Source organism: Cucumis sativus, chromosome 5 (genome assembly GCF_000004075.3).
Source record: "Cucumis sativus cultivar 9930 chromosome 5, Cucumber_9930_V3, whole genome shotgun sequence".
In the NCBI taxonomy this organism is placed as follows: domain Eukaryota; kingdom Viridiplantae; phylum Streptophyta; class Magnoliopsida; order Cucurbitales; family Cucurbitaceae; genus Cucumis; species Cucumis sativus.
The window spans coordinates 7,708,146-7,721,068 of NC_026659.2; the positions used below are offsets into that span (position 1 = coordinate 7,708,146).

General features: G+C 35.4%; 1 protein-coding gene across 2 annotated transcripts in view; it reads left to right on the forward strand.

Annotated features, from left to right (window-relative positions):
• Positions 1 to 12,074, forward strand: part of LOC101219716 (protein CHROMATIN REMODELING 19) — a 31,636-nt gene extending 19,562 nt beyond the window's left edge. The window contains exons 8-13 of one of the 2 annotated variants that reach the window (XR_004216656.1): positions 2,225 to 2,383; positions 3,688 to 3,765; positions 3,876 to 4,012; positions 4,719 to 4,937; positions 10,562 to 10,769; positions 11,503 to 11,638. Coding sequence is in view for 1 of the 2 variants with exons in the window: in XM_004140351.3 (XP_004140399.1) it covers positions 2,225 to 2,383; positions 3,688 to 3,765; positions 3,876 to 4,012; positions 4,719 to 4,937; positions 11,503 to 11,665 (756 nt within the window). In the remaining variant the exon portion in view is untranslated. Of the gene's footprint in view, positions 1 to 2,224; positions 2,384 to 3,687; positions 3,766 to 3,875; positions 4,013 to 4,718; positions 4,938 to 10,561; positions 10,770 to 11,502 lie in introns of both variants that reach the window. The other variant, XM_004140351.3, reaches the window with a different exon arrangement.
• The last annotated feature ends 849 nt before the right edge of the window (positions 12,075 to 12,923 follow it).

A 12,923-nucleotide genomic window follows, 5' to 3' on the forward strand; every position in this document is an offset into this window, starting at 1 on the left:
TCCTCCTAGACCTTTCAAAATTCCTATTTTGTTAGATGATTTTAAAAATTCCATTGATCGTTTGAGAATTAGAGATGTTTTGTTAGATGAAGGTTTTGTTCTTTCATCCTCTCCATCAGTATTGAATGTTCCAAAGTTATTTTTTGCAGCTCTCCCTAGGGGTAGAAATCCTTTTGAAATTCTGTAGTTTTTCCCAACCATCCCACCGGCGCTGGAGAAGAAGACAAAGGCCGACAATCAAGTTGATACTGAATTAATTGCGTGGGCATCTGAACAGGCCCCCTTTTTGAATGTTGTCGAACCCAAGATAAACAGCTGTTGCAAAATGCCAATGGGGCCCACATCTATTGATTCTGTTTTTAAAACTCCAGTAGATGAAGATCTATCAAGTGGGAGGAGTAAAGAAAAAAAGGCCCACTTAATTACTATTAAGAGTAATTTTAATTCGGTTGCTGAAGATTTATTAAGAGAGAAAAAATGATAAAGCCTCTTAAATTACCATCATGAATAATTATGATATATTCTCCAAAGTAATTAGAAAACTTTTACCCTTCCACCCAACGGCTCTCTCCAATTCCGGCCAACACATCTCCACTCCCTTCAGTTTCTGGATTCTGCAAAAGGCCTAAATCAGCAAAAGGTAGCAAATTTTTTCAAGCTCCAAAAATCCTCAAGCAAACATCCTTCAACAACTTATGGACTGACTTATTAAAATCTGAGTTTAATGATGGATGTCCTCTCAAAGTTCAACTTTCAACCCCTTCTCGGATTCACTGTGCTGAGCCATCTATTTCAGAATACCTTTTGGAGGCATGCAACTCCAAAATTCAGACATCTAATAGCCTCCTCAGGTCAGTAAACTCAGTTTCTCCTACCAAGCAATTCAATTATTCGAAACTTCCCAACTCTAACTCTAAAATAAATTTGATGCGAGGCTCTCCTTGTCTTGCTGCCAATTCCTCTGAAAAGCTTCCCACTGAGGCCTTGGATTCACCTTTTAGTGTCAGCAGTGAGGAGCCTTTGGGTTTCCTCAACGGTTTTGATCACAAGTGTAATGCAGAAATTGAAGGGGAGTAGATCTCACTGCCTTATTTGATGAAGCCGTCACTCCTCTCAAAGTACCCTTGGAATTGCCTAAGGATCTGGTGTCCTAAGTCATTGGTTGTGGCATCGTCTTGGTTTAAAGAGACAGCTGACTGGAGGGTTCTTGACTGATAAATGGGCTGCATATGGGTGGATGTTTAAATTAAGCGAATGAGCGTATTTTTCATCTTATGATGTTGGTCTAAACTCTGGTTTGAGTGCATCACATATTGTTGTTTATGATCGGCAGAAAAAAGGCTAGTGGAAGTGATAATCGATGGAAAGATTGTTTTGTTGATGATGGCCATCTATCAGTCAAAAGTAGGTCTCACTCTTATGGATAAAGAGGTGAAGGAACTCATACATTGCATTTCTGGAAAGCAAGGAAAGTGAAAAAGCTAGATGGACCATAATAACTCCGATAATGAAATCTATTTTGGCTGGCTGATCATAAGAATGTTTTTCAGAACCATAAAATAGCAACCTAATTAAAAGCTAGATGGACCAAACTTATAGGAGGTATTAGAGGGATATTAAAGGTATATTAGTAATTACCTAGGGGAGTTGGTTATGGAATTTGGTTACAATAGAAATTGGGGGGGGGGGGGGGGGGGGATTGGAGTATGAACCAGAATATTTTTCAAGATTAAGAGGGTCCAAGTACTTCAAACACTTGGTTTATCTTGTAATTTCGTTACCGTTTACAATAATAAATGTGAGTTTTGTTGCTTTAACCGAAAATTAAGACATTTATTTGTCATCGGTTCATCATTTCAACTTATTTTTTTATAAAAATTTATTTATTTTTAAAATAATCAATTTGTCCTTGGGATTTGAAAGTTTGTTTATGGTAAATAACGAAATAAGAAGGGGTGGATTTGAGGACTGCAAACCTTGAGCTTTGACAAATTACATCTTTTTGTATATAATGAAATAGGTTAAACGCTACTGATTAGAATCTCTGTCTCAATTGGAAGTGAAACTTCTTTGCTTCTTTAATTACACGTTACTGTTTATATGGTCTATTGGTTGTCACGATCAGTACACCCAGTATAATCTTTTAATGTTTAAATTTTTAATCTATTCAATTTTTTATTTATATTTCTGCAACTTTTCCTTTGTCTTCTATTTCTTGTTTCAGATTGCTAATCATCCTTTACTAGTACGGCGCATTTACAAAGACGAGGATGTTACCCGTTTTGCTAAAAAGTTACACCCTTTAGGTGCATTTGGATTCGAGTGTACCGTGGAAAGGGTAGCTGAGGAACTTAAAAGTTATAATGATTTTTCCATTCACCGGGTACTTATTTTATTATCCATAATTACTTTTATCTAGTTTGATTTTAGATATCAACTGTCTAAATTCACATCTTATTTTCTACTTGTAATTTGTTATGATGACTGAATTGACATGTTATTTGCTGCTTTCTTTCTCTTTCGTGGATACATTATGCATGGTATATTGTATTGGACTATAGCCTGCTTAATTACACTTAATATTGTCAAGCAGTATTTTTTTTGTTTCGTTTTAAGTTTGGTCTAACCAAAATACGAATTTTACTTGGAACATTACTACGATGGTCCATACCTTTATTTTCTTTTGGAACCGAAACGGGCTATTTCGTTAAAATAATGAAAAAAGGCCAAGGCTCAAGGTTCAATAAGTGATTGGGGTGTTTGCAAAAATAACAAAAAAATTTATGATAATAGGGTTCATGTACATTTTCTAAATTGCAAAAGTAGCAAATTTAAAAGCGGATAGCCCTTTGATAGTCGTCTGATAGCCGTTCGATACATCTAATTATTTGCCATATTTGTCATATTTGCAATATGCAAAAAGAAAAAGGTGCCATGGGCTGCTTTTTTTTTAATTTTTGTCATTTGATGCAATTTTCCATAAATAATCAAAGCTACAAAAGGCAAAAACAAACAATATGAATACAACTTCTTCCAAAAAGGAAACAAAAGAAACAAAACCAGCTGAAACAAGCCAAAAGAACAAACAAGAGAAGGAAAATAGTAATCCTAAAATTTGCAGAGATCGCAAAGGGTGAAGATAAAGTGAGTCAATGGTTGAACCACTACAGTAAGTTGATGCCCTAGGCAGACGGTAAAAACTAAGAACAAATCTTTCTAAAGTAGGTTCCACCGTTCTAGCTTTAATAATTGGTATTACAAGTTACAACATAATTTCTGAAATGCCTACATCAGTTTTCTTCGTTTAGGCTTGTGTTTTTTATTAGTTGTGTTTTTCTTCATTATTTGTCTTCTATTTAGAGATCTTGTATTTTAGAAGTAGTTATGAGTTAGTTCAGAAGATGTTCATCATTTAACTCAGCCACAATGCATTTTTTTGTTTTGTTTTACTAGTTTGCAAGAAATGTTACAGTTGACATATCTGTTTGGACCATCAAGTATTTCACTTTACGATGCCATTGCATTTGATAACCATTTTTCTTTACTTTGCAATTATTTCACTGTTCAAGTTTCTTTTAATCATGGAACTTAATGGTTCTTTCCATTCGTCCCTTCCAAGTGGACACCAATGGTTGAGCATTACGTTTCTCTTTTGTTGTGATCTGTTTTCCATTCTTCTATTTGCAGTTATTACTTTCTTATGGCATTACTGACAGAAAGGGAGTTCTATCAGATAACGAAGTGCTACTTTCGGCGAAGTGTCGGGTATCGATTTGCCATCCCTGATGAATGATTTATTTGGCTTTAAATTTTGTGCTTTGTTAAATTTCTTCTGAACTTTTTTCTTGAACCGATTTACTTTTGTCGAAATACAGGAATTAGCACAACTACTTCCTTCACTGAAGCGAGATGGACATCGAGTTCTTATTTTCAGTCAATGGACTTCAATGCTTGACATCCTAGAATGGACATTGGATGTGATTGGGTTTACTTATAGACGACTAGATGGAAGGTATTGTTCCAGCTGTATATATCTTGGTTGACCTTCCGTAGTTGTAACAGAAAGGAGTAAATGAACTTACCTCTACCATTTCTATGTTTCAGTCTAAAATTGTGAGGTAGGAAAATTTGTTTATCAACTCCATCCTTAACTCTTCAAGTGCTTCAAGGCTCATATTGCATTTGGAGATAATATATTACTCCTATAAAATAATCATACATAAAATTACGTGCTTGCCCTTGTATAAAAACATTTGATTTATTTTCGAATTTCAATTACATCAATCACCTTTATATATATATATGTAAGAAATATCCAAAGAAACAGAGTCAACCACCCTTATCAACATTTTCTTTTATTTATGAATTATGCAGTGTTCCTTGTAGAAAAGCCCCAAGGCAGAGCATATTAAAGAAGTCGTGATTGTTATATATATATTATATATATATAAATAGCTGTTTCCCTGAGAAGCAATTATAGAAACATGCAGTGAAACTTCTGCCTCAATTACATTCCAGAAATATGCATTATAACATTATAACATTATAACATATAACATTCCAATTATTTTAGTTTAAAATTTAGGACTTTATCATTTGTACTTTTTATGGAGTACTGTTCTTTGCTTAGTTATAGGGACCTTGGATTTTATGAAAAATATTATGTATCTATGATCAAATCATAATGGACTTTTTTTTGAGTTCTTTCTTTATGACAGTACGCAGGTAGCAGAAAGACAGACGATAGTTGACACTTTCAATAATGACACGTCTATATTTGCATGCTTGCTTTCTACTAGAGCAGGGGGACAGGGGTTGAACTTAACTGGGGCCGACACTGTTGTCATTCACGACATGGATTTCAATCCACAGATTGACCGCCAAGCAGAAGATCGTTGTCATCGAATTGGCCAAACCAAACCTGTCACTATATACAGGTATTCCCTACACCTTTCCATCAAATTCTGGTTTACTTTTCATTGGTACAAAATTTGGATTCTCGGTGTTAAAGGAAATTATGGCTTATTGGATTTATTCTTATTTAATATTTTCCATATTTGTATTTTACCTTTATTAGTATTTTTGTCTGTATTTATTCACCAATGCAATAGATTATTATGTAACATTGATTTATTCAATATATTATATACAATTATCATGGTAACAGAGCTCTAGGATTTATTTTATTGAAATTTAGCTGCCGTTGCCGCCACTAGCCTTGTTCGACCTCTACCTCTGTCGTCTTGACTAGCAATCGACGGAGGTAATCGACAAATGTAATCGATGGAGGTAGACCCACATGTAGATTTGCCGCTCTCGAATGCCAACCCTTTTGCCCAACTCGTCGTTCCGTTTAAACCAGCACTCTGGTCCAGTGTTGTTTTCCATCTTTGGTTCATCCTTGAACCATTTGCTGTCCGTTTTTACATCTGCTCACCATTACTTAGATCCATTCATGCCGTCCAGATCTGTCTCCATGGGTTTTTCCAATTTGCTGTTCAGTTTGCTCCAGATCTGTCATGTTGAGTTTACGCCTTTGTAGGTCATGTGATTTTGTGGGTTCATTCTCTTTGTGGTCGTACAACTATGTCCAGATTTGGTTTCCGTTAAAGTCCTTATCGATGGAAAATTCATGCTTTTCTCAACCAGTTTGGTGTGGTTTAATAGCTCGATTGGTTCAATTTGGTTCAGTCTTGGTTCCCCGGTCTGGTCCAATTTTGGTTGGTTTAGCAGTTTGGTTCAGTTAGCCCAATTGTTATGTTCTATTTCCTGTTTTTGTTTCGTTTTCAAATGAGTTGTTCATGGGGTTTGTTATAGATCTCTCAATGAGAATCTTTGTTCCTGTTCAGAAGTTCTTGTTCTATATTAGGATTTATGAGTTGTAATGTGTTTATATTAAAATTATGTATAGTTGTCCTTTATTGAAATTTTACATTCTCTAGATTAAGGTTCCTTAGTTACGTATATTTATATGTATCTTCAACTTGATTAAATAATAAGACAATTATATTCTCCAAAAGTGGAGAGTACATGGTATCAAAGCCCGTTTAGGGTTTTGAATACCTGTTCATTTGTTTCACGACTACCTTCACACAAGGTTAGGGTTAGGGTTTAAGTTTGGCTCATAAAGTTTGAGTGGCTGTTTGTCTACACCACCCACTGAGCGTCGCTGCTGTTCACCTGAGTCTGAGTTCGTTGTTTGTTGGAAACAGTCATGTGTGAGGATCACATCCTGTCAGATGGAAATTGTTATGTCTCCATGCGCCGGTACGTGTAAGTGCGTGGGAGTTCCATTTTTTTTTTTCGTCGGTTGGTTTCGTGATGATTTGCGTTCTTTGGCTGGTTTGTGCATTTGGTATTGTTAGAATTAGTGGGTTTGTTGTATGTTGAAAGGTCAATGGTAGTTAGAATTATTCTTTTCTTTTTAATTAGGCTCTTGTCATCTATTGAGTTTCCCCTCTTGTATCATTTGTTGAATAAGAAAAATGATAACAACCCCCTACTGTGGGTTTTTTTTCCCTATACTAGGGTTTCCATGTAAGTTTGTGTGTTGTTCTTTGTCGTTATTTTTAATATGGTATTAGAGCGGAATAACGACGAAATCCTAGACACCAATATCGATAAAACCCAAACAGAGGAGAACCTCACTGTTGTTGTCGAGATCAACGCCACCGCCACGGACGATCTGTTCTATCGTCTTCAGATAACGGCTATCGAAGCAACCCTTCAATCGCACATGCCTTCAATTGCTTTCACAGCCCTTTACCAACCACAACCATCAGTTGTCCACGCACCATCACTTCCTATCTTCACGCCATGGAACAGTCTTGCTTAGCCGCAGCTGCACCCAACCCTACCTCAGTTGCGGTTTGTTAGTCTTGTCCAGTCAACTTTTGAGGTTGGTGAATCCTCGACTTAGTCCAAACCTCATGTGCAGGATTTCTATCAGGTTACCACCCGACAACAACTAAACAAGCTTCAACAGTAAATCACAACATTTAAGGCAATGTTAGGGGCTCTTACTAATACTTCCAGTCGTGGTCTTCATACAACCTTACTGATGTATTATGAGAATCCAGTAACTTTGTTCCCCATTTTGTTCTCTACTTATGTGTTTAATTCGGTGGTACAATTTAAGAAGTCTTTACATGGGAGAAGTTGAATGGCCAAAGGCCCAAAACTATTTCTTGTGGTCCCCATTTGTTAAAATGATCATGGAGGCTGCTACAAATTTGTCTTTTTAACGAGAGAGATATCATGTCCTCTACCAGGAGATCCCTAGGAACGCTACTGGAAATGGGAGGATTCTCTTATTCAGGCCATGTTGATCAACACTATGGAGCCACAGATTGGCAAACCCTTATTGTATGTTACAACGGCCAAGGATATATGGGGCACCTCAAAAGCTCTATTTGAAACGCCAAAATACCTCTTGCCTCTACACACGGCAAAAGCAAGTCCATGCATGCAAGCATGGGACTATGGATGTAACATTTTACTTTAATAAAGTCTCTTATTTCCTGATGGATCTTTAAAGAGATTGTTTGGAACTGTCCCAGTCATGGCATACAACACTAGGGACTTGAAGAGGTTGACAGAGTATATGACTTCCTTGCTGGTCTCAACTTGAAGTTTGATGTAGTTCATAGTTGTATACTAGGTCGGAGACCTATTTCCTCCTTAATGGAGGTTTGTTCTGAAGTCTGCCTTGAGGAGGATCGTATGAGCGCCATGAACATTCTCACCACTCTTGCCATTGATTTTGTTGCCTTCAGTGGGAGATTCTTTATTCATGACAAGGAGAAGCACAATGAGAAACTGGTTCCCGATCTATGAGCATTGCAAGAAACAGTGGGACACTAAATAACAATGTTGGAAATCATGTGGTCATCCTCTAAGAGGCAAGGAATGTCCTCCGAACGAAAAATAGAACGCCCTCCATTTCTCATCCCATCCATTTCTTTGCCCCATGTATTGCATTTGCCTCGGTTGTCCTTTAACTTAATTTCTATTAGCCAGCTTACCCGTGATCTTAATTGTTTTCTCGTTTTTTTCCTAGTTATTACTTGTTTCAGGATTGTATGACGAAGAAGATTATTGGTAGAGGACACAAACGGGGGCCTTTACATTTTTTACCAACAAATATTTGTAGCTTGCTTTGGAGTTACATTCCCGTTTGAAGCTTATTGTCGTTTGGGGCATCCATCTTTGTTCATGTTGAAGAAATTTTGTCAAGAATTCTATTCCTTGTCATATTTGACTTGTGACTTGTGTCAATTTGCTAAATTTCATCGTCTTAGTTCTAGACTTAGAGTCTCTAAACGAGTTTGTGCTCCTTTTGAGTTAATTCATTTCAATATATGGGGTTTTGTCCAGTTTGTGTCTCAAACAAGTTTTTGTTATTTTGTTACTGTGGTTGATGATTACACTCATGTAACTTGGCTATATTTAATGAAAAGTTGTTTAGAGTTGTCTCATTTTTGTGTTTTTCATGTTGAAATATGAACTCAATTTAATGTCTTGTCAAATCCTCGCACAAATGAATATTTCTCTCATGTACTTGGCTCTTACGTGATCATAGCATCATTTGGCAATCTCTTGTGTAGACAATCCATCCCAAAATGGAGTTATAGAAAGAAGGAACAGGCACTTACTTGAAACAACTTGAGCCTTCTCTGTTTAGATGCATGTTTCGAAGCTCTTTTGAGCTAATGCTGTTTTCACTGCTTACTTCCTGATTAATCGAATTTTTCCTCTATCCTCAGTGGTGAGATTCCTCATCGTGTCCTCTTTCGTACCAAATCTTTGTTTCTATAGTCCTTAAGATCTTTGGTTGTGTCTGTTTTGCTCAAGGTGTTCGTCCTCATTGTACTGAATTAGACCTAAAGTCTTTGAAATTAATATTCTTAGACTATTTGCATGTTCAAAAGAGTAATTGTTGTTTTTGTCCCACTTTAAACAGGTATCTTGTATCTCTTGATGTTCAATTTTTTGAAACTTTGCCCTTTTGTCAACCGTTGTTGATTTCGAGTAAGGGAGAGAGTGGTGATCTTTTTATTTGTTAGATACTTCTCCTACATCATCCCTCTCCTACACCTTCCTTTGATTCTCTTCTTTCTGGCCCACCTGTTTTTTGAATCTACTCCAGGCACCTTCCACAACAGCTTTCAGACCCATGTCCTACACCACTAACTTCTTTGCTATCTGATCTAGGACCAAGTGATGATCTTCCCGTTACCCTTTGTAGAGGTAAATGCACTGTGCTTACCTTATTTCTTCGTTTGTTTCATATACCCAGTTGTCTTTGTAATCTAGAATTCAGAGAGTATATTTCTTATTCATATAGAGTTAGAGAAAAGTTACATATATATATAGAGAGAGAGAACAAATAAACCCTTCCCAATATGTATAATTATGATAAAGGACATATATTATAAATATATATCATAACAATCTTCACCCACATATTCCTTTATTACATTCGTTGATTCGACCTCCATCCTTAACTCTGTTCATGACGCTTTATCTTATTTTGGGTCACATAGTGCAATGATCGAGGAGATGACTAATCTAAATGATAATGGTACTTGGGATCTGGTTTTGCATCTAGTGGGAAAGATATCTATTGGGTGTAAATGAGTGTTTGCTATAAAGGTCAACCTTGTATAAACAATGGCTTGGTTGAAAGTTGGTCTTGTTGCTAGAAGTCATCTCCAAGTCTAAGGGATTGATTATTTTGATACATTTTCCTGTTGGCAAGTTAATTTCCATTCGACTATTTCTTTCCATGGCGGCTGCTCAAAGTTGCTTTCACATCAACTCGACATTAAGAATTCTTTTCTTAATGGTGATATTCAGGGAGAAGTTTATATGGAGCAACCACCTAGGTTTGTTGCTTAAAGAGAGTGAAAAGGTGTGTTGCCTTCTGAAGTCTATGTATGGACTGAAACAAAGTCCTCGTGCATGGTTTGAAAAGTTTAATCAAGCACTCAAATGTTTTGGTATGAAGAAAAGTATGTTTGATCGTTCTGTATTCTACTGATGATTTGACAATGGTGTAACTTTGCTTGTTGTATTTGTTGATGATATCGTTATCATGGGAAATGATATGTCAAGTATATCATCTCTCAAGATTTTCTTCCATGGCCAATTTCATACCAAAGATTTGAGGCGATTGAAGTATTTCTTGAGTATTGAAGTAATGAGAAGCAAGAAAGGTATTTCTGTCCTAACGAAAATATATATTTGATTTGTTGTCTGGGCAGGTAAATTAGGAGTCAAAGCATGTAGTATTCTAATGATACCAAATTTGTAACTTGTTAAGCAAGGAGAATTGTTTAAAGTTCTTGAGAGATATAGAAAATTCGTTGGAAAGTTGAATTATTTAAAAGTGTCACGACCTGATATGTTTATTTTGTGGGTATAGTGAATCAATTTATGTCTCCATCGATTGTGGATCATTGCGTTGCATTAGAACAAATCCTATGTTATCTAAAAGCTGCACTTGGACGTGAGATTTTATATAAAGATCATGGTCATACAAGGGTTAAATGTTTTTCAGATGCTGATTGGGTTGGATCTATAGAGGATTGGAGATCGACCTCTGGATAGTGTGTTTCAGTTGGAGGAAACTTGGTGTTGTGGAAAAGTAAGAAATAAAATGTAGTTTCACGTTCGAGTGTTGAGTCTGAATATGGAGCTAAAAAACAATTGGGTGAAAGTGTGGATACAACTTTTATTTGAGATCGGCTTCAGTGTTAATGTGCCAGGTAACTATGGTGTAATAATCAAACTACTCTTCACATTGCATCCAAACCAATATTTCATGAACGAATTAAACATTTTGAAGTGGATTGTCATTTTATTCCCAACTTTCCAACAAAATAGAAGGGTTGATATCCATGGGATATGTGAAGATGGAGAACAATTGGACGATATCCTTACTAAAGCAGTAAATGGAGCAAGAATAAGCTATCACTTGACATATTTGCTTCAACTCGAGGGAGTGTGTTATAATATATGTTTATATTATAATTATGTATAGTCATCCTTTACTGTAATTTTACATTCCCTAGATTAGGGTTTCTTAGTTGCCTATATATACACTAAGATCATTATATTCTCAAAAAAATACACAGTACACTATGTTTCTATCCCAAAAGTTCTTGGTTCCGCTCTTTGTGGGTTTGTGTTTGTAGCTTAGAAGTTCTTGTTTTTGGTCTTTGTGGGTTTTTGGTTCTATCCCAGATCTGCTAAGTTGATCAGTAGTTTTTGTTCACAAACTCGAGTTCTCCATTCTAAAGGAAATTAGGGTTTATTGGATTTATTCCTCTTTAATATTTTTCATATTTGTATTTTTCCTTTATTAGTATTCTGGTATCTATTTATTCACCAACATAATAAGTTATTATGTAAATTTGATTTATTCAATATATCGTATAACACTATCACTTGGCATTTCGATAGTAGATGTTCAACTTCATATATTTGAGTCTTTTGCAGGTTGGTGACGAAGGGAACGGTGGATGAAAATGTCTATGAGATAGCAAAACGGAAGTTAGTCCTTGATGCTGCAGTTCTGGAGTCGGGTATAGAGATGGATAACGAGAGGGAGTCATCTGAGAAGACCATGGGGGAGATATTATCAGCAATTCTTCTTGGTTAGAGATTTTGTTACTGACTATAACCCAAAGTCCAGATTCATATTCTCAGTGCTCGCTTCTCATTCATTATGGTCGTAACCTTATATAGATGTAACATTTTGTTAACGCCTCATTGGTGCACAAAGCAATAGAGCTATCAAAAGTGTTAGTTTGTGCAGTATTAAATAGATGTAACATCACTAATGGCAACTAGGTTATACACATGTTATATATAGGAGATGGTACTTTTATAAAAGCAGAGGTTATTTTATTTTCATTTGATGTTTACGGACTTTTCAATTTGTAAGGATAAGGATGTAAAATACTCAAATGGATTAAATACCATTTTGGTTCAGTAGTTTTGGACTTTGTTCTATATTAGACCTTATACTCTGTAATTATGATAAATATCAACAGTGTTTCAATTCACTATGTTTCTATATTTTAATTTTATGAGAGTAACCATTTTTGTCTAATTCAAGTTGATAAACTCATTCGTTAACAGTTAAGCCCTTGAATTTAGTAATAATTTAGTGTTTTATAACCATTTTATTCTTGTTATGAAAAATATTATTAAAATATAATGATTAATGTTATATAATGAACCTTACACTTAACTTTGAGAGAGGTTTTATGTAATTAAGGGATTAAATTGTTAAAAAATGAAGTATGGAAATTCAGTTGTTTTCTACTATGGAAGGTTAGGGTCCAAAAATTTAAACAAAACAAACTTTTACCAACTTCAATTAAGGACAAAGTGTTTTTTAACCATATTAAAATTAGTTTATAACCTCATTAATTACAAAATTTACCTGTTTTTGCAATCCTACTTCTATTAGTAAGGAGATGGACAATAATGGGGCATAGCCATTTTACTAAAATACATGCTTTTAGTTTATTGGGAAACTTTAGCAATCCTAATTTTATTAATAAGGAAATTAACAATAATGGGTGTTAACTCGAATTTATGGGATGTCGGTAGAAAAGAAATATGCAAAAAAGGTTCAAGAAATCTTGAATAAAAATTAACAAAAGAAGTTTATAAACCAAACTCGTTTATACAAAATACTAACAAAAAATAGTAAAGAGTAAGCAAGGATATTGTATCCCAGGGGAATCTTGTTTAGGAAACATCAAATCTTTAATCAGAAACCAAGAATTCTAATATAGGATGAGGGAGTTTCTGACGAATACAAGAAAGAAAAAGGAAAGCAAGTAAGTGTTTTGGGATTTGAAAGAGAATCTTGGGCACAAAGATAAATGGGGTTCTCTTAGTCAACT